This window comes from Vigna umbellata, chromosome 2 (assembly GCF_029865625.1).
Source record: "Vigna umbellata cultivar VRB3 chromosome 2, Vumbellata_1.0, whole genome shotgun sequence".
NCBI lineage: Eukaryota > Viridiplantae > Streptophyta > Magnoliopsida > Fabales > Fabaceae > Vigna > Vigna umbellata.
This window is the reverse complement of record NC_142166.1, coordinates 14389287-14408349: the sequence shown is the minus strand read 5'-3', so window position 1 is coordinate 14408349 and position 19063 is coordinate 14389287. Positions and strand designations below refer to the sequence as shown.

General features: G+C 33.2%; 1 protein-coding gene across 1 annotated transcript; it reads right to left on the bottom strand.

The window, feature by feature from the left end:
• Nucleotides 1-9889: 9889 nt before the first annotated feature.
• Nucleotides 9890-17861, bottom strand: FIP37 (FKBP12 interacting protein 37). Its single transcript, XM_047323056.2, has 14 exons — nucleotides 17660-17861; nucleotides 17533-17572; nucleotides 17373-17440; nucleotides 16878-16942; nucleotides 16740-16776; nucleotides 16237-16324; nucleotides 16044-16108; nucleotides 15754-15831; nucleotides 15300-15347; nucleotides 13104-13157; nucleotides 11934-12095; nucleotides 11670-11739; nucleotides 10807-10862; nucleotides 9890-10196 (listed from the first exon to the last, which is right to left on the bottom strand). The coding sequence occupies exons 1-14, from the start codon at nucleotides 17684-17686 to the stop codon at nucleotides 10041-10043; spliced, it is 1014 nt and encodes a 337-aa protein (XP_047179012.2). The 5' UTR covers nucleotides 17687-17861; the 3' UTR covers nucleotides 9890-10040.
• Nucleotides 17862-19063: the final 1202 nt, after the last annotated feature.

The window sequence follows — 19063 nt, the reverse complement described above, 5'->3', positions numbered from 1 at the left end:
AGTAGACAAAAATACCCTAATATATCATGGATTCTAAGTTATAAGGTTAAGGGTATTTTAATAATTTTCATTCTCAAAACTAAAAAAAAAAATTCCCAAACCCTTGCTCATCTCCCTCATTCCTCTCAACCCTTTCTCTTTCATCTCTCTCACTCCAACATTTTTTCTGTCATCCCTACGCTAGTCCCAATTGAAAAAATCATAAACACTCGCCTAACTCTAGTCTACCTTCTTCACTTATCCAATTTGTTTCTCTCTCATCTGCATACTTTTCCTCACTCACACACAACCCGTGACACCGCAATTTGTTGCTCTTGATCTGTTTGTTCATTTGTTTTCCAGTTTAATAACAAAATAATTGATGATGTTGATGTTTATTTTTTATTGGAGAGTTGTGTTATATATTTTCCTTTCTGATTATTATTAAATTTCGTTTTTAAATTTTAGAATTTTGTTGTGTTACAAACTCCCCTTCTACAGGCACACCATCATCAATAAACCAAGGTCAAAATCAAACCAAGTTTAGCCAATTAGAAATTAAGTCAGAAGAATGTAATGGTAAATAAAACCTTTAGCTTCACAAATCACATAAATAAATTGGATAAGTGAGGAAGGTAGATTAGGGTTAGACGAGTGTTTCTGATTTTTTTCAATTGGGACTAACATAGGGATGACAGAGAAAATGTTGGAGTGAGAGATGAAAGAGAAAGGGTTGAGAGGAATGTGGGAGGTGAGCAAGGATTTGGGGGTTTCTTTTTTTTTTTTAGTTTTGAGAATGAAAATTATTAAAATACCCTTAACCTTATAACTTAGAATCCATGATATAGTAGGGTATTTTTGTCTACTAAAATCTGATAAACATTGTTAAAATATACCAACTGAAAAATAGGCGTACGCAAGTTAACAAACCCATATATATATATATATATATATATATATATATATATATATATATATATAAACACAAATAATTTTATTGTGTCTTTAAGATGGAAACTATAATCATTCAAACTATCATGTCATTTCAAGATTTGAAAAATTAATAAATATCATTAAAACTTAAAAATTATGAATAACTTCTAACTACAAAATTAATTCTTAAAATACTAAATTAACTCATTAAATTATAAATTAACTTAATATTATGAAACTATCATTACAGTCTCTAAAATTAAAAAAAAATGGGTGGAAAGGAAGTGAATTTATCCATAGTCATGCCCTATGGAATGATCACTATCAAAAATTAGAACACGTGGCCATGCACGTGGCAGATTCCAACCCTATTCAAACAATTTCTCATTAACTAGATAGTGCTCAGGTTTCAGTCCCTTCCTTAATCTCGGGTGCAAATTTAGACAAAACAAAAACAATTTTTCATCAAGAAATTTGCTTATACTCTCTAAATGAAAAAAAGGAAAAAGAAGTGAATGAATCTTTAGATAGAATTAGAAAGCAAATATTATTGCAAATGCTGTAATTATCGAATAATTGCCGTCTTTGACAATTTTCCAACCAATAGTATATAAAAAGATTGGCTCAAGAGGGATATGGTATGATACATACACAGTTCAAGACTCGTTGCAAATGGCTCGAGTCCAATGACTGAACCAAGAATCCTAACCATTCTTGTTCTTTGCAACCATTTTCATGATAGTCCTATTGATGAAATTCCATTTTGGAGAAAAGTCAAGAAAGAGGTCTAATCCCCCTCCAAGTCCTTCTATCACACCACATAGGCAATCTTCAAAGACTCGCATAAAAGTATGGTCCCATAATTTTTCCAATAGTGGTTGTGTTGAAAACCCATGACCTTACCCTTTGTAGTCGTCCACAAGTTTTCTCAGTCAAATATCTCTTCTACAACTGCACATTCATTGCTTTCGCTCCATATGAAGCTTATTAAAGGCATATGGATAACAATCTTTTCAAATGATGGGATGGAAATGATGCTCTTGATTTATGAGTGTTTGTGGTGGAATGAAGGTGTTTGATGATTCTCTTGAGAGGTTAAACCAACTTTAGAGAATAGTGGCTAGACCACATGGAATGTTCTAGCCTTGACTTGAGACAAGATATAGTTGCACAAATATTTTGGCAACGTAACATTATAATCTCAAAGTGAGTTTACAAAGGGGGAGACACATCTATTTATAGATCAAGGGATCTCCAAAATAGACCAAAACCCTAAAATGTTATCTTGCACCAAACCCTAAAAATCATATCTTGATGAAGGATAGCTTAACATGTGGCACTCTAACTTTTAGAAAAACTTTCCACTCCTAGAATGTCATGTGAAAAATCACTTTAGAAAAAGTTTCCCACTAAAAAAATGACACACGGTCACTACCTTTGTAAGAAAACTCTCCACTAAGAGCTTGTCATGTGGAAAGTCACTTTAGCAAAAGTTTTTCACTAGAAAAATTATACATGATCCCTACCTTTGTAAGAAAACTCTCCACTAAGAGTTTGTCATGTGACCACTATGTCTCATGTGGGACACCTTCCACCAAGTTAGTGTTACAAAACTAATCACCCAAGATTAGCTTAAGCTAGGGGCAAATATTACCCTATAACTTAAGCAAGATTGTTCAAAAACCCTACATTGTTTGACTCTTAATACAAAGCCTAACAAGAAATCCTACACTACTTAACCCTTAATACAAGGTCTAAATACTCCCAATCTACTAGAGGTGCTCCATGACGACCTAAGAGAAAGAGTTTTGTTTCACCTGCATAGATGACTCTAACTCTTCTTGAATATGCTTGGGCCATGGACACACACATATACACACACACAAACACACACATACACACACGTGCACACAAATACATACATGGTGGAGAGGCCCAAAGGGTTCCTCAGCTTTATTGATGTGTTTCCCTAAGTCTCTTTATATAGAAATTTGACTAGGCTTTGCTTCGAGTTTTTCTGATGTTGTAATCTTCTTTATGATAATGTAATCTCCTCCAATTATCTTTTAAATAATTCAATATCTTCAAGATATATTTGATTGTTGTGGAGATCTAAAAATATTTGAGAAGATCTTTACTCAATTCAAAAAGCACGACAAGTATTATCTTTTGATATTTATTGATACAATTAAATAAAGTGATTATTTAAAAATATCTAAAGATATATTTTCTCCAAATTATATTTTATCATAAACATTTATCAATTATCAATTCTCTTTGTTTAGAAAAAATTGAGAAAACTACAAGGTCCAATTTTTATTTTTTATTCCCTCTTCGGTTTAGCCAAATTTCTTCACTTTTTCATGTTTTTCTTGTTTTCTTCATGCAATGTTTGACTTGACTTCTTATTTTCTATTCTTGGATTTATCTTTAAGGTGCCATGAAACTTTAACCAATTTATTTTCATACCTCCATGAGCTCAACTTAGTTGTAGTTGTACTAACATCTCAAAATATCCAAAGAGCATTTATGCAACTAAAAAACTATTTTTAACATGTTATTATATCTCATGCTCAATAAACCCAATTATAACAAATACTAATTAAAATATTATTTTAATTAAAAGAAAATAATTAAGAATCTAATATTAAAGGATAAATGTGGGCATAAAAAGACACTCATCATTGGGCAACAAGAATGAAGGCATATCTAGAGTAAAATGATGTCTGGAAAGATGTTGAAGTGGACTACAAAGTTTCTTCCTTACCCGACAATCCAACAATAACGTAGATGAAAAATTGCAAGGAAAAGAAAGAAAAGAAAAAGTCACAGGTAGAACCATTTTTGTTGGTTATTGTCTCGAAAGACATTTTCACTAGAATTTTGACAATTGATTCAACCTTTAAAAATATGGAATTTTTTTAAGGATAACTATGAAGGAGATGATAGAATTAAGGGAATGCATTCCCTAAATTTGATTTGAGAATTTTGATGTACAAAATGAATGAGTATGAAACAATTATAGAGTATGCTAATAAGCTTCATGACATTGCTAAGAGAGTAAGATTTCTTGATGCTTAATTTCTTGATTCATGAATCATTGAGAAAATATTGGTGGTTGTCCTTGAAAAATTTGATTGCCACTATTTCCTTGGAGAATACAAAGGATTTGCCATAACTTACCTTGGCAAATCAGGTAAATACTTTGCAAACCCAAGAACAAAGATAGATGATAAGAGTCGAAGATTCTATGGAAGGAGCATTGCAATATAAATTTCAACTTAACCAAGAATAGAAAAACAAGTGGAAGAAATACAAGAAGAAGAACTTAAGCACACAATATGTGGCCAATAATAATAATTGATACAAAAACAAAGGATTTCCTCCTTACAAGAATTGTGGAAAATTGGGTCATCCTTCTTTCAAATGTTGGAGAAGACCTAATGTTAAAGCATGAAGAGTGAAACAAGTTAGAACATCATGTGAGAATTTGCAAAAATAATCTTTAATAGAAGAATAAGGCTCAAGTTGCATATCAATAAGAGGAAGAGAATTTGTTTAAAGAAGGGGCATTGTAGCCATTGAAAGTTTTGTGTTAGGTTTATAGAAGGAGGGGTTCACTAGGGAGATACAACACTAGTGAGATCTGAGCCTAACCACATAAGGGATCTGAGCCTAACCACATAAGGGATTGACACCACTCTTTACCCAAAATATTAAGGCAATGAGTTAATGGATCTACCTTTATATGTTGCTATACTTTTTCATTTTTATCCAATGTGGGACTTAGACTCACACTTGAAATTCTAACACTATGTAGGTACAAACTTAATTTTTTATGTTTTATATGTACCTAAGATTGTTCAAAATTTGCTAAGTGTTTGTCAATTGGTTCATAAAGGATTTAAAGTCATCTTTGAAAATAAGCATTGTTTCATTAAAGATGCCAATGACAAAGAATTTTTTTGTATAAAATGAGATGAAAATTTTTCTCAATTGATCTAATGAAGGAAGAGCAAACTTCTTATCCAATTGTTATAAATAATATAGAATTTTGGCACAAGAGGTTGAACCATTTTCATTATAAAGTTGTGTTCAATATGGAGTAAAAAGAGTTGGCTCATGGCTTACCTCACTTGGAATCTAAGTTACCAAGTTGTGAGGTCTATCAATATGGAAAGCAAGAGAGAATACCATTTAAGCAAACAACCTAGAGAGCAATAAAGAAGCTACAAGTGATCCACACCGATTTGGAGGTTTAAAACCTTTTCGCAATAAAGTGTTAAAAGCTATTTGTAGAGGTTAAATAGTTTGCAGATAATGTTAAATAATCAAAGGATTTTGAGAAGCGTTTAGAAAGTGTTTAAATGATAACAAGAAAGAAGACTTGTTTTTATATTGATTTACTCCAAATTGAGTTATGTCCCGTTATCCTTTAAGTTTTCTTAAGGAGTTTCACTAATATTTAAAAAGATTACAACGAGTTTAACCACTCCTAGTTTTACACTAGTTCAATTGGCTAGACGAGTTTCACACTCCTAGTATAAAAATAGTTCAAATAACTATATCGTTTAACTCTAGTGAGATATCGTTTAACTCTAGTGAGTTAAACAAACAAGTATTTTAAATAACTTTTGATTCTACAAAAAAAAAATGATGCGTTTTTATGAAAAAGAAGTACAAATAATAAATCTCGTAGTGATGATATTTTTTAATACAACGAATATCTGAAACTTGTAACAAAGATTTTCTTTTCAAAGATAGTGTTAGACAATGAAAGCAAAATAGAATGATAATAGCATGAGAGCAATAATAATTCTCGATTCTTGTTTTCTTGTCTTCATGTGGTCCTTTTTATATAAGCTTATTTGAAAAAGATCTGTTACTCAGAGCATTGACTTTCACGTAGGTGTATAGTTTTTTGGTACGAGGTCAAGTGCTATATTGCTTTTCCAAAGGCATCTATGATGCTTATACGAATACGTCAGATAGAAGGCATTGAGGAAACATTCCTAGAATATCTTCCTGTCTCTTAAAGTTCTTCTGAACCAATGCAGAACTTTTGAATAAAGTTTTGTCCTTTATGATCTGCACATATAAAGAGAAAACAACACAATAGACCAAAAAATATTATTCCTACATACATTTAAACGTTATGTGTTTAGGATGTTTACACATGTATAACATTTAGTGTATATCCTAGACGTTTCCTTTTCATTAGACACTATTTCATTGGATACTATTGTTAAACTTCAAAACAAGGGTTGTTAGACGATCTTGTCTTAACATTATTGTCTCAAGTCTAAATCAAAAGTCACGGGTGTATTTTAGATATATAAGCAATAGATTGAAAAGTAAAGTGGTTTCATGATTCAAGCTCTATAGTGTGATAATGGGAAGGAGTGAGCTTCATGAAAATTCACTATGTTTTGTGAGGAATCATATATTAAGAATCAATTAACATCTTACACCCCTTAACAAAATTGGGTTAATGAAAGCAAGAATCAGACAATAATGGAAATGGTGAGATGTGTGCTTTATAAGAAAATATTACCAACAATATATTGGGTGAGGCTGCAAACACTACATTATTTTTGTTAAATAACCCCCCCCCCCCCCCCCTCCCCCCACCCACCAAAGAAGTAGATGGGAAAATTTCTTTTGATGCTTGGTATGGTTATAAACCCTTCTTAAAAAAATTAAAGTGTTTGGAAGCTTATGTTTCACTCATGTGCCACAGATTAAGAAAGACAAACTAGACAAGAAAGCTCACCTAGGATTTTTGTGAGATATAGCTCGATATCCGAAACTTATAGATTTTTTCAACCTTCCACGAGGAAATTTCTTATAAGTAAGGATGTGTACTTCATGCGTAGTGAGCAATGCAATTGGAATAATGTTGAAAATATGTCAATAGTTGGCCCTTTGCTAAATCAATATGAGCTAGTTAATGATGCATTTGTAAGAGATTGCTCTCACATATATATGCCAAATGCAATGAAGCAGTTCTAGAACCTGAATGTTATTATTAAGTAAAAAAAGATCCTAAATGGAGGGTCGCAATGCAGGACAAGCTTTCCATAATCGAAAAAAACTCATTGAAAGGCTTGAAAATAGGAAAGTCATAGGTGTGAAATGGGTGTTTAAAACAAAGTTGAATGCAGACAGTTCAATCAACAAGTACAAAGCAAGGTTAGTCATGAAAGGGTATACTCAAATTTTTTTAGTAGATTACTTTGATATGTTTGCACTAGTTGTAAGGTAAGATGTCATTTGGATGTTGCTAGCTATTGTAACATAAAAAGGATACAGAATCTACCAATTCAATGTGAAGTCAACCTTTCTAAATGGATTTTATAAGGAAGAAACTTTGTTGAGCAACCTGAAGGCTTTTTTTGTGAAAGGACATGAAAGACAAAGTTTATCTATTAAAGAAGGCTTTGTATAGATTGAAACAAGCCTCAAGAGCCTAGTATAATAGAATTGATGAATTCTTATCAAAATTAGGCTTTATTAAAAGTCTTAGTGAATCCATTTTATACATCAAAGGTGATCAACTAATTCTTTTGTGATTTCTTTGTATGCTGATGATCTCTTTGTTACTGGTGGCAATTGTGAACAACTTATTCAACTGTTCAAGGATGATATGTTTTAAATTTTTAGATGATAGATTTAGGATAAATGTCATTTTTCCTTAGTATGGAGGTTAAGAAAAATTATGGTAAAATTTTCATTAGTTAAAAGAATTACGCAAAGGAGATTCTAAAGAAATTTAGTATAGAAAACTGTAAATATATGAACATTCCTATATGTCAAAAGGAGAAGTTATCCAAGGATGATATTTAAGAATAAGTGGAAGAAGCCCTTTACGAAAACTTAATTGGTTTCTTGATGTATCTTACAAGAACAAGACTAAATATCTTTTATGCAATAAGTGTATTGGTAAGATTCATGAATTGTGCCAATGAATTTCATTTTAAAACAGCAAAAATGTGTTAAGATATGTTAAGGAACTTTAAGGCCCTATTCTTTTGAGTGGATTTGAGGAAGTGGATTTGAGGGAATTTGAGAGGATTTGAAGATAAATTTTTTTGTTGTTTATTTGAGTGAATTTGGAGGTAAATGAGAGTGAATTTGGAAATAAAAATTGTGAGAATTAGTATAGAATTATATTGACGTGATAAATTAAAAAAATTATTTCTAAATTCACTCTCATTTACATCCAAATTCACTCAAATAAACGACAAAAAAATTTATCTTCAAATCCCCTCAAATTCACTCAAAAGAACAAGGCCTAAATTATAGTATCAAATTCAATCAATCACAAGATTTCAAGTAAAATGTTATTTTGATAATGATTGGGAAAGATTATTAGATGACATGAAGATCACCTATTTCAGTTTTGGATCGAAAATATACTCTCGAAGTTTAGAAAAACAAGAAGTTGTTACACAGTCAACAATTGAAATTGAATTCATAGCAACCATAGTATATGTAAGTAAAACCTTATGGTTAAGAAAACTATTAATTAATATGGCTAAAAAAAATATTAATCAATTTGCACTTGAAGTAATAGACAACTATTTAAGTAATGGTGGACAAATAGGCAGTCATAGCCATCTCACAAAATTCAATTTCTCATGAAAAAACCAAGCATTTCAACATTAAGATATTTTTCCTTAAAGATGTACAAAGGGATGGTGTAGTGTTCTTGAAGTATTGCAAGACTGAAAATCAATTGTCATATATCTTCACCAAAGCACTTACAAGAAACAAGTTTGAGTCAATAAGAGAAAAGCTTGGACTTATCAATCACTGATTCAAGGAGTGTTGAACGTGTGCATCAAAAATTGATTAACAGTCTTCTCTTTATGCTGTTTGACCAAGCCTTTAGGAATGGTATTTATTTTAGTTACGCAGTTATGCCAGTGGCTAATGTTTAGAATGTTTGTTATTTTCTTTTGTTACAAGGTCTATATTTAAAAAATATATTATTGTTAAATAAAAGCAAACATCTTTCTCTTTGTGAATTACGTTCTTTTACTAACAATCTTTACCAAAACAAGGTAGTAGTGAATTATAATATGCGTGATGAATTGCCTCCAAAGTGAGGTTGTAATGATAGAATCAGTTTTTAATTGAAGGGTATTCTAGCAAACAGTGATTAAACATAGAGAAGATGCTATCACTGACAAGGTTATACAATGGAAGGGCCAAAATATGTAAAATACATGGAAAATGGAATTTTACATCGAAAGACGATTTTCACACTTGAGCCTCCAGGACAAAACTGGTATCTAAGAAACGAGTATTGTAGAACGAAGGTGAGCTTAGACACTGACTTCAAGCCCAAGGTTTGGAGGGTGTATGAAGAGAAAAAAGACAGCGAAGAGAAGTGTTGAAGTGACAAATGATGTAACAAGATCACTTTGAAGAGTGAGAGAAGTAGGGAGTATATAAGGGAGAAATCATCTCTTAGGAGGAAGGAGCTTGTTATGAGTAAGTAGGACCGTTAACCCTACTCGCTATGGGTAATAGTATTGGAATTATCTCATCCATCTTTCTAACTCCATTTGTTATTATCTTTTTTCTTTCTTTGGATCCCCAACATCTTTAATAGAGTTAATCTATTATAATAACTACCATTACCATATCACCCTATAAAGCATATGATATTTGACAACACCCTACCCTTGTGTTGTTGTGAGCCAGATGGTAATCTTGTTTTAGTACCGGTCACCCAGAGAGGATAAAACAACGTAGAATAGGTACAACAAGCATCTTAATAAGAGTTCAGATTTAAATTTCAAAAGGAAATGCAATCTAATGATTTAAAAATCCTTTCTCATGATGAAACACTTGCATTGCTCCCCCACCCAATCTTGTGTTTTATATATCTTCAAATTTTTTTAGAAGGTTTTTTTTTTTTTAAACACAACTCCCTTGTAACAGATTGTGAAGTATAAAAATGGCACCATGTTCAAATACGAGGACTATATTTCCACTCAAAGTGGAAGCATAAGCATTCCTCATAAATATGCAAAAAAAAATTATTAACATAATGTACAAGAGTATAAAGACATTAAAATGAAAAACAATCGTTTCCTACAAAAAATTATACTGTCAAATTAGTTAGCAGCCTCTCCAGCTGTCGTCTCATTATCGTCATTTCTGGTCAAAGCAGCATCTGACCTTGCATTCTCTACGTTTTTCTGCTGAAGCTCATGTTTCAGTCTTTGGATTTCCCGATCCTTCTCTTCGAGTTTATCTTGTAACATCAGAACCTGGAATGCAATCCCATTTTAGGATGGACTATCAAATATCAATTTTCATATATGCCAAAAGTATTGATTCACAATTCTTTATTGTAAAATAACGCGTTCAAATATCAACGCATTCATACAAGTATCACGTTATCCAACCATGGAAAACATTTTATTGACTCGGATATAAACAGGTTCCAAGTATACAAAAAGATTCCATTTGAAAACATCAATACCCAATTTCTATCAATCTAAGGACATCATGGCATAAAATTTTAAAAACAATATTTATTTACCCTTTCTTTTACGTAATAATAAAAATATTCGTTCAAAATTTATATTTGAGAAAGTTGTATTATCAGTTTCAAAAACTTGAGGCAGAACTTTTTAATCTGGCTGATCATTTATGCAATTCATATCAGCAATATCAGCAATCATTTATTTTTTCGGCCTCGTTCCCAACACAACAATTGAGTTCATAAATTGTTTTCTCCAGTTGCAGGGTCCGCAAACAAAATATTCACCCTTTGTTCATAAATTGTTGCTTATGAATCAAAGAGATACTTTTATTGCAGAAGATACTGCAATCTTTAAATAACAAATAAGGAGAAACGGAGAAAGAAGTAAAAACCGTTTCGTTGGATCTTTCCACATCATTTGTCAGTCCTTCCATGTGCTTCTGCAACCCTGTAATAGATGTCATGGACAAGAACTAGGGTTTAATCCTTCCAGTCTTCAATTTTATAGACAAGAAAATAAATTAGCACAGTTATGATAATAGTTCCAGCATACTATACACTACAAATCATTAGCTTTATAGCCACACACGACAATATCATTTCATTGTATCAGTTTGGCATGAAATTTAACAAAACTATTGATACACTCATTTGAATCTTTAAAGAAAAGGCGACGGCAGTTACCCAGGTAGCTGGTGTAAGAGTCAAGGGATTACAGAACCAAAAGGGTTTTAAATACTATAGTGCCACTATTGGACCAAACAGTCGGAGCAGGCCCTGTTCTTTCTAGGGGCTACTGTAGCGGACCAAACAGCTGCCACTGCGGGCACTATCGAGGCGCTGTGTTTATTCCAAAACAAAACTTGGAATAGAGACATTAGGGCTTGCTGGAGGGCTATTTCTGCGATTTTAATTTCTAAAATTCAAATCTATAGATGTAATAATAATGAAAATTATAACAGCTTGAATTCAGATGATAATCGATAATTCTATCTAGAAAACCAGTAGTTGACTTTTGTCGGCGTTTAAAACCAAATGACCTTTTATTGTTAATTATGAATGTAATTACTTTGAGTAATTGTTATCATTTTTGACAATTTCTGTGTATAGTTCACAATATATAAACTAAAAGTCCAAAATAGTGGTTATCTTGCTATGCACTAATTCGCTATAGTGTCTGGTGTTTTTGAAGACGGCCGCTGCAAACCACTATCCATGATTTAAAACATAAAACAAGTTCCATTCAATGACAAACCTTCAAATTGACTTCTAAGCTGTGAATTCTGGGTCTTCTGCAATGCCAGCTTCATTCCTAATTCATGTATCTGCATACCAAGAGGAAAACACAAATGGAAAATGCAGCAATTTAAGCATCAATTCAGTAACAATGAATACCATATAATACATTTTGGGATTGAGCCCTTATGTCAATATGGGAAAACTGCATACAATTGTGACAATACAACACAAGTGGGGGAAAAGGGACAGTTCGAGGCATAGAGCAAAGAGATGGTAGCACCTTCCCCTCAGAAGCTTGATTTCCAATCTCCTCATTTTCCTCCTGTAGGGTTCTACATTTAGCCATCAGCATCTTCCCCATCTTGCTTTGGGGAGTAAAATTCATAGCAGCAATGTTATCTTGCAACTCCTTTACTTTTTTATCCTTTTCCTCGACTAAATTCTATTATCAGAAGAGAAATCTTGTAAGAACTAAAAAGGGGTAACCAACAACCGAAAGAAATTGTTATTACGGGTAGGGAGTGACAACATGAAAGAAAAGAAAAGTGTAACTAAAACAACTCTCTCGAGCCAAAAAGAAAGAAAAAAAAATCAACAGTGTTTAAGTTATGGGTATTAAAGCATCAGTATAAAATATCCAAAGGGCCAAACACATCACAGAGGAAGCCAAATCTTAAATTTTCCTATTCTAATGTCATCTGAAAACATTTAGGGTGTGTTTGATTTAGATGAAAATAGAAAGGATTGAAATAGAGAATAAATAAGTTGAGAAAAGATAAATATGTAAGAAATAAAATTGTTTGATTAATTTGTTTGGTAGAGTAGAAATAAGCGAGAAAAAGACAAGGTATTTTGAAAGTTATGCAATTTGATTGATTTGATGGGAAAAATAAGGAGAGGGAGAGAGAGATGAATTGAAATATTTGGGAAATAAAAAGTGGGTTCCTCCATTTTATTCTTTTCCCCTCATCCCTAAAACAAACAACCAACCTCTCCCTCCCCCTCCTCTCTACCAAACAAAGGGTTACAGATTTACATAAACCCTCTACCATAAAACTTATCCCCTGTACTTCCAACTATACAAGGATTGTCTACCCAAAGTGCAAAGGTTGCCTATACTCTTCCATCTTCTGTGATAATTCCGTTCCATTTCATTTTGTGACCTCCAAAATACATAAGTTTATTACTGTTACCCCAGTGAACAAGGCATGACACGGCTATTAGATGTGACAACACGGTTCAGACACTAACAAAATGTTTCTGCACTATATTAGTCGGTGAAAAAAATCTGTAGACAACTTGAACTAACTAACCTTTTCCTATTTGAACATGAATTACAAATTACCACACTCAATTTTTCTCACCTCCCTGTGTTTCTCCAACAGAAAAGAGTTAAAAAGATCAACCAAACTCAATTCAGTGTAAGTCAGCATCAAGTCAAATAGCAAACCTTTAAACGAGTGAACTCTTCATGAACAGCTGGATCTAGTAACAACCTCCGAGCCTGAAAATTATATTTCAAAGAATTTCAGGGCATTAAATATTCAATAAAAAAATAGAATACAATATACAACCAACAGCAGGATTAATTTTCAACAATGATGTGAGATGATACAAACAAAGACACCACAAACACAAAGCAGAACCTAAACATGCTGTAAATTTACAGCAGAAACATTATAAAAACAAATTCAACATCATTCCTTATTTGTCAAAGTTTAGTGAAACAGGGAATGCTCATGCAAAATTTTAATTTTAAAAAAATACAGTTCCCTATAATGCTGACAGGATAACCTGTGCCCTAAAACCCATGTGGGCCACCCTACATTAACCTGATGAACAAGAAACACATTTGTTCGATGAATGCTGCCGCCGCTGCCGCGTTTTCTCCGGCAAAGTTAGGGGTTTTGTGCGCCTTGAGGAGCGCAACCAATCCATAGTGGTCGTTGCCTAATTCTCCTCCACACGCGCCGTGACGCATGGCTTCTCTCCGATAAGCTTCCGGCGCGTGTTTGTCACGTGCCACCTTCTCGCTGTCGGAATCACACTGCAATACTGTTGTTTGTCTCGCCAGAGCCTCCTGAGTGCATTTTGGTCCTTGTTTCTTAGTTTCGGTGGCTGTAACTCAGACATAGGGTTTTCTCCTTTGATTGTTTTGAAACCCTAAGTCGGTCAGATCTCCTCTGTTTCAACATTGTTTGACTCACCAAATCATGTTGAGTCCACATACGTCCTTGGTTCCTGATTTTGAAGTCAGCAGACCGCTCTTGACGCCACTACGTCACTTCTTTCTTCAATCGTTGTTGGTCAGTTTCTTCTTGGGCTCGAGTCTAGTTTGTTTAGCCCGTACTTCTTGTGATACAGTGTTAAGTATCACCATTTGGGAGTAGTCCAACACATAACCTTTGGACCTCCAACCTATCTTTGGCATTTTAATGTCATCATAAGTCCCAATCTTTGTTCCTCGAATTTGTCATCCTTATAGTGCTCAACACAATCCAACCATGGTTCCTAGTGGTGCTTTGATGAATACAGAGACCATTATGATCTTCCACCTTCACGATTTGTCATCGGCGCGTGAGGAGAGTATGTTTCCCGCCACTACATGCCCCATCAGTCAGTGATGACAATCCCAGCAATTTTGTCACTTTCAATCACTTCTTCCCCATCAGTCAGTGATGGCAGTCCTTGCAGTTTTATCATTTTCAACCACTGCAAGCCCCATCAGTAGTGATGGAAATCCCTGCAATTATGTCACTTTTAGCCACTACAGGCCTCATCCTTACTTGATGGCAATCCAGTTCCTGTAGTTTGTTGTCGTCTACTATTGTTGGCTGTCATCCACTCTTGATGGAAATCTCCTTTGTCAAAGTCATCCTACTTGAAGGTTCATGGTGCTAGTTGATGTTTCGTGGTTGTCCACTGTTGTCCAATATTATTCTCCATAAGCTTCTAAGGAGTCTCTTTGGCTACACTGGTTTGTGAGTCCAATTTGGTTTATAGACATTCTCTCTCGATGGTATGAAGCATATGTGCATCTTGTTCGAAGCCAAAGTTACCACGTCTATTGTCTCAACATTCCAGACATGTTGATTTTGTTGGATTGAGTTTATTTATTCCAAGCTTGGTACATACAATCTATATGCTCCAGCTTGAGGGGGAGTGTTATAATATTTATCCAATTTATCATCTTTATATTATGTCTAGGGTTACCCTATTTATCATGATTATATTGTCTAGGGTTACCCTATTTATCATGATTATATTGTGTCTAGGGTTACCCTATTTATCAGGATTATATTATCAATTTATTCTTATAAATAGAAGATTATGAGAGGGATCAATCAAACCTTTTAAAATTATTTTACAGTTTCAATCTCAAGTAGAAGTAAACTCTTATGAGTTTACAGGTTGGGTTGAGTCTACTAGTCGAGTTTACGGAATTCTCATGAGTTTCCGTAAACTCTCAAGTTTGACAACCTTGAGCACGACACAATAAAAGAAAGTGAAATACAAGCCATTGGGCAAGGAATCAAGAGCAGTCTTTACAATGCCTCAAACAAACAGAAAAAACAGGATTCTAAAAATAATGTGAAAAGAAGAATCATCAGCATGATCCACTTAATCATTCATGTCATAAACTTACCTGCATAGACGGTGGCTTGAGTTGCACTTTCAGATCCCACACAGCAGACTGGAGAAGTTACCAAACAACCAATCATTAACGAGGAGAAACACAAATAAGAATAATAAAAAAAAGAACAGCTACAACAACAAAAGCTACAGGTTCCATCTCTGGTGCTTGAGTAGCCAAGATCCAGACAAATTACTAAATCGATAAGAGATAAAACATCCAAGATTAAAAAGGAAGGGCACTGCAGATATCAAGCAGAATATAGTGAAACCTCATACAGACAATTATTTTATGTTCTTGATTTCTATAGGTAAAGGATGAAGAGTGAAAATATAAAAATAATGCACTTCAGATTTTTTTTCCTATGAAAGATGGAATTTACTAAGGTGGTCATGGTTGATGCTGAAAAGAAACACACAATCATGCTAACACAAAAACTGGAAAGAACCTTATTTTGAGATATTACCTTCAACTCGGTTAACTCCTGTTCTCGTTTTGCAAATGTTACAATGAATGCAGCTTCCTTTTTCTTCGCCTTTTCAAGCTAATATCCAATAGGAAAATGATAAAAGATCAATGAAACCAGATGAATAGATGATGAATTATTTTGAACGAAAAGAAAGAAATATATATATATATATATATATATATATATATATATATATATATATATATATATATATATATAGATAGATAGATAGATAGATAGATAGATAGATATATGTGTGTGTGAGTGTGTATAACTAGATTCTAAACCTGCTCTCTTAAAGATTCTTCAGAGGTTTTCAAGGTATGAAGATGATTAATCAACATTTTGGGATCTAGAAAGAAGAAAGATAAAATAATGTTCAAGTATACATTTAGAAAAAATAAAATAAATGTATAAAGAGTCATTTCTTGAACAATTAATGCAGGTATATGTCACTTGCAAAACAGAGTACAAACAAACCTGGAGTGACCCCAGCAGGTACAGAAGGCTCATTTTTAAGTGTAGAATGCCAACTCTGAATCTCAGATTTTGCAGCCTCAAGTTCATTCTGGAAAATTCAACACTCTTGTCAATATTTCTATGTAAGGAAAATGTACAGCTCAAGCCTACAATATGAGAATAAGAGTATTTCATATGTGGAAATTTGTACAAAAGGAAAACAACCCTCCATTCTAACATATAACTCAGCTATGGTAATAGAGATCATTGGGAATGGTGCAAGAACATTCTGTTCCAAATCATAACAATTCAAACATTATAGATGAAGATTGACACCTTTTCATCATGAATACAATCATGTACCAAGTCTTAAATCACATCGACTATAACTGAAGTTTGCTTCTCTAATAACAAAAGTTCAAATTCTTTCATACATAAGAACTATAAAATTGTGAAAGAAAACCAAAAGGATAACGGCAACAGAAGGGAGCAAAGATGGTCAATTCTTTAAAGAAAAAACGTACTTGGCATGTCACAAGTGTATCCTTACAGTTCTGAAGACTGCAAAAGTACAAAGATCAAAAACATGTTTTAGACCCAACTAATCAGCTGCAATTTACACAATGTACAATATACCTCCCACCGTTTATTCTGTAAAATACCTCTCACGCAGTGACAAAATCATTCCTGTTGTTACACCAGAGGCTTCTTCAGCTTTTGATTTAGCCTGCATCACAAATCATTATTTAACTTCTTTCATTTTATAAAGCATATTATTATAAGCTGCACAAACAATTTAGCAAGAAAAAAGGTAAGCTACGTAAACAGAGCAATCAAATACCCTTCAACCACGTCGACTTCCACTGCTCACCATACATGAACAAGTACAATCCCAAACCAAACATATATCCCCAATGCACACCACATAAGTCAAGTGAGCCAAACCCTAAAACTCAGCCAATATTCTCCATGAAAATTAAATTATTGCGAAAAAACAATATCATTCAAGCTGTCTCACTTTCCTCAACCTAAACAATTCCTACACAACAACAATCCAATGCAGCCAAAGAAAAACAAAGAAAAGAAAAGAATAACACATTCCACTATATCCTGCACCTAAATGGCGACACAGCATAACAGACTCACGCAAACCGTACCTTCTTTGTTGCATAAGGATCGTTGTCGTAATCTTCATCGTCGTAATCGGGAGACGACCTCTTACTACCTAGATTTCAAAGCAACGATACAACCGAACTCAACAAAACAAGTCAAATTGAAGCAACGGTTAATCAGAAAAACAGCTAGAATAACTAAAACCTGAATGCCTAGCACCAAATCCACCTAAGAAATCGAAGTCCTGCATTTGGCAGAAGCGAAGTTGAGGTTAAAGGGAACGACGAAAGCGCAAGAAAAGTAATGATGTGGGAGGGATAGTGCCGCTTACATCGTCGAAATGAGTAGGGGAAGCCATGAAGTTGAAGAAACCCTAGAGTGAAAATGTGAAATGAACGTGGTTCTGCACAACGGTTATCTACGAAGCGAGGTAAAGTAGAGAAGATGCACCCAATATGCGATTTCTAGTGCAGTTTTCTCCTCTTGGAAGAACCCTCGACACCAACTCACTAACACGAAAAATTACTTCTTGGATTTCTCCCAACAATAACAAAACAAAAATATAATTTCTCACTTAATTATTGGACTTTATTTTTCTTAACTTTTTTTTGCTTTTAATGTATTATTTTTAAAATTATTTAAATAACATTTTAACTGTAAAATAAATTAATTTAGATAACACTTTAAAAAGATAAAATAAATATTTTTTTAGAATTAAAAAAACTGAGAGCTTGTGAATTGTTTGATAGGATTTTTGTTTATTTTGGAATTTTAATTAAGTGTAATATTTTACTTTTCTAAAAGCCAGTTTATGTTGTGACTTATTTGATGGTGTAACACAGTTCACTGATAATAAGATTTAAGGACACCTAACTTTGATTAATGCTGACTTAGGCGGTAGATCATGATAGGAGTTTGAAAATAGAAAACTATATGTTATTCGTTGTTACTCATTATTAGTTGTTTTTTAAAAGCTTGATATTTTTTTTTCGTCTATTTGGTTTAATGTGGGATTGAATTTTTTGATAATTTAATATGGTTTTTAATTTTTATAACTTTTGTTTAATTTGATTTTTTTTATGTGGTTTAAATTGTTAATAATATAGTATTCACGTGAACAATAACTTAATAATGTATTAGTTTTTTCCATACATGACCACTTAAGGATATTGTGATATTGATTTGTGGTCGTTAGAAGTGGTTTTGTCGAAGAAATAAAACATTAAAGTTGAAATATGGTTTATGTGTGGGTTTATAAACTTCATTAGAATCACGAGTGAAAAACCTTACAAATTAAATATTAGGTTTAATCATTCAGGAAGTCCCTTTTTGGAGCAGAATCTCAATTTCGTCCTTTATTTTTTCGGTTTCTCAATTGGATCTAAATTTTATGAAAATTACAATAATTGGGCCCCAACCGTTAAATTGGGCCCAACACCGTTAAGCTGTGTTTGACGTGGCACGCTGGGTCCCGTTTTGTAATTGACGTGGCATTAGGGATTGGGAGAAGTTTGTTTGACATGGATAACTATATTTTTTAAAATACAAATAAAAGCAAAGTACGAATGAAATATAGGGATTGGGATTGAGATTCAATTTTATGGAATTAGGGACTGGGAGAAGTTTGTTCTGAGATTGAGGGGTTATTGTAGGCTTCGTGCAAAGGTCCATGAAATTCACAAATTGGGGTCTGAAATTGGGGATTTAGGGTTTAATCGAAGTTGACGTTGACAGA

What these genes read in the sequence shown, in the direction of transcription:
- FIP37 (XM_047323056.2), bottom strand. Translation starts at nt 17,686, where the DNA reads ATGGCTTCCCCTACTCATTTCGACGAT. An exon ending in ATACACTTGTGACATGCCAA is followed by an intron (nt 16,325 to 16,739) that starts GTACGTTTTTTC and finishes TGAATTTTCCAG; the next exon opens with AATGAACTTGAGGCTGCAAA. An exon ending in ATCAAGCTTCTGAGGGGAAG is followed by an intron (nt 11,740 to 11,933) that starts GTGCTACCATCT and finishes CTTGGTATGCAG; the next exon opens with ATACATGAATTAGGAATGAA.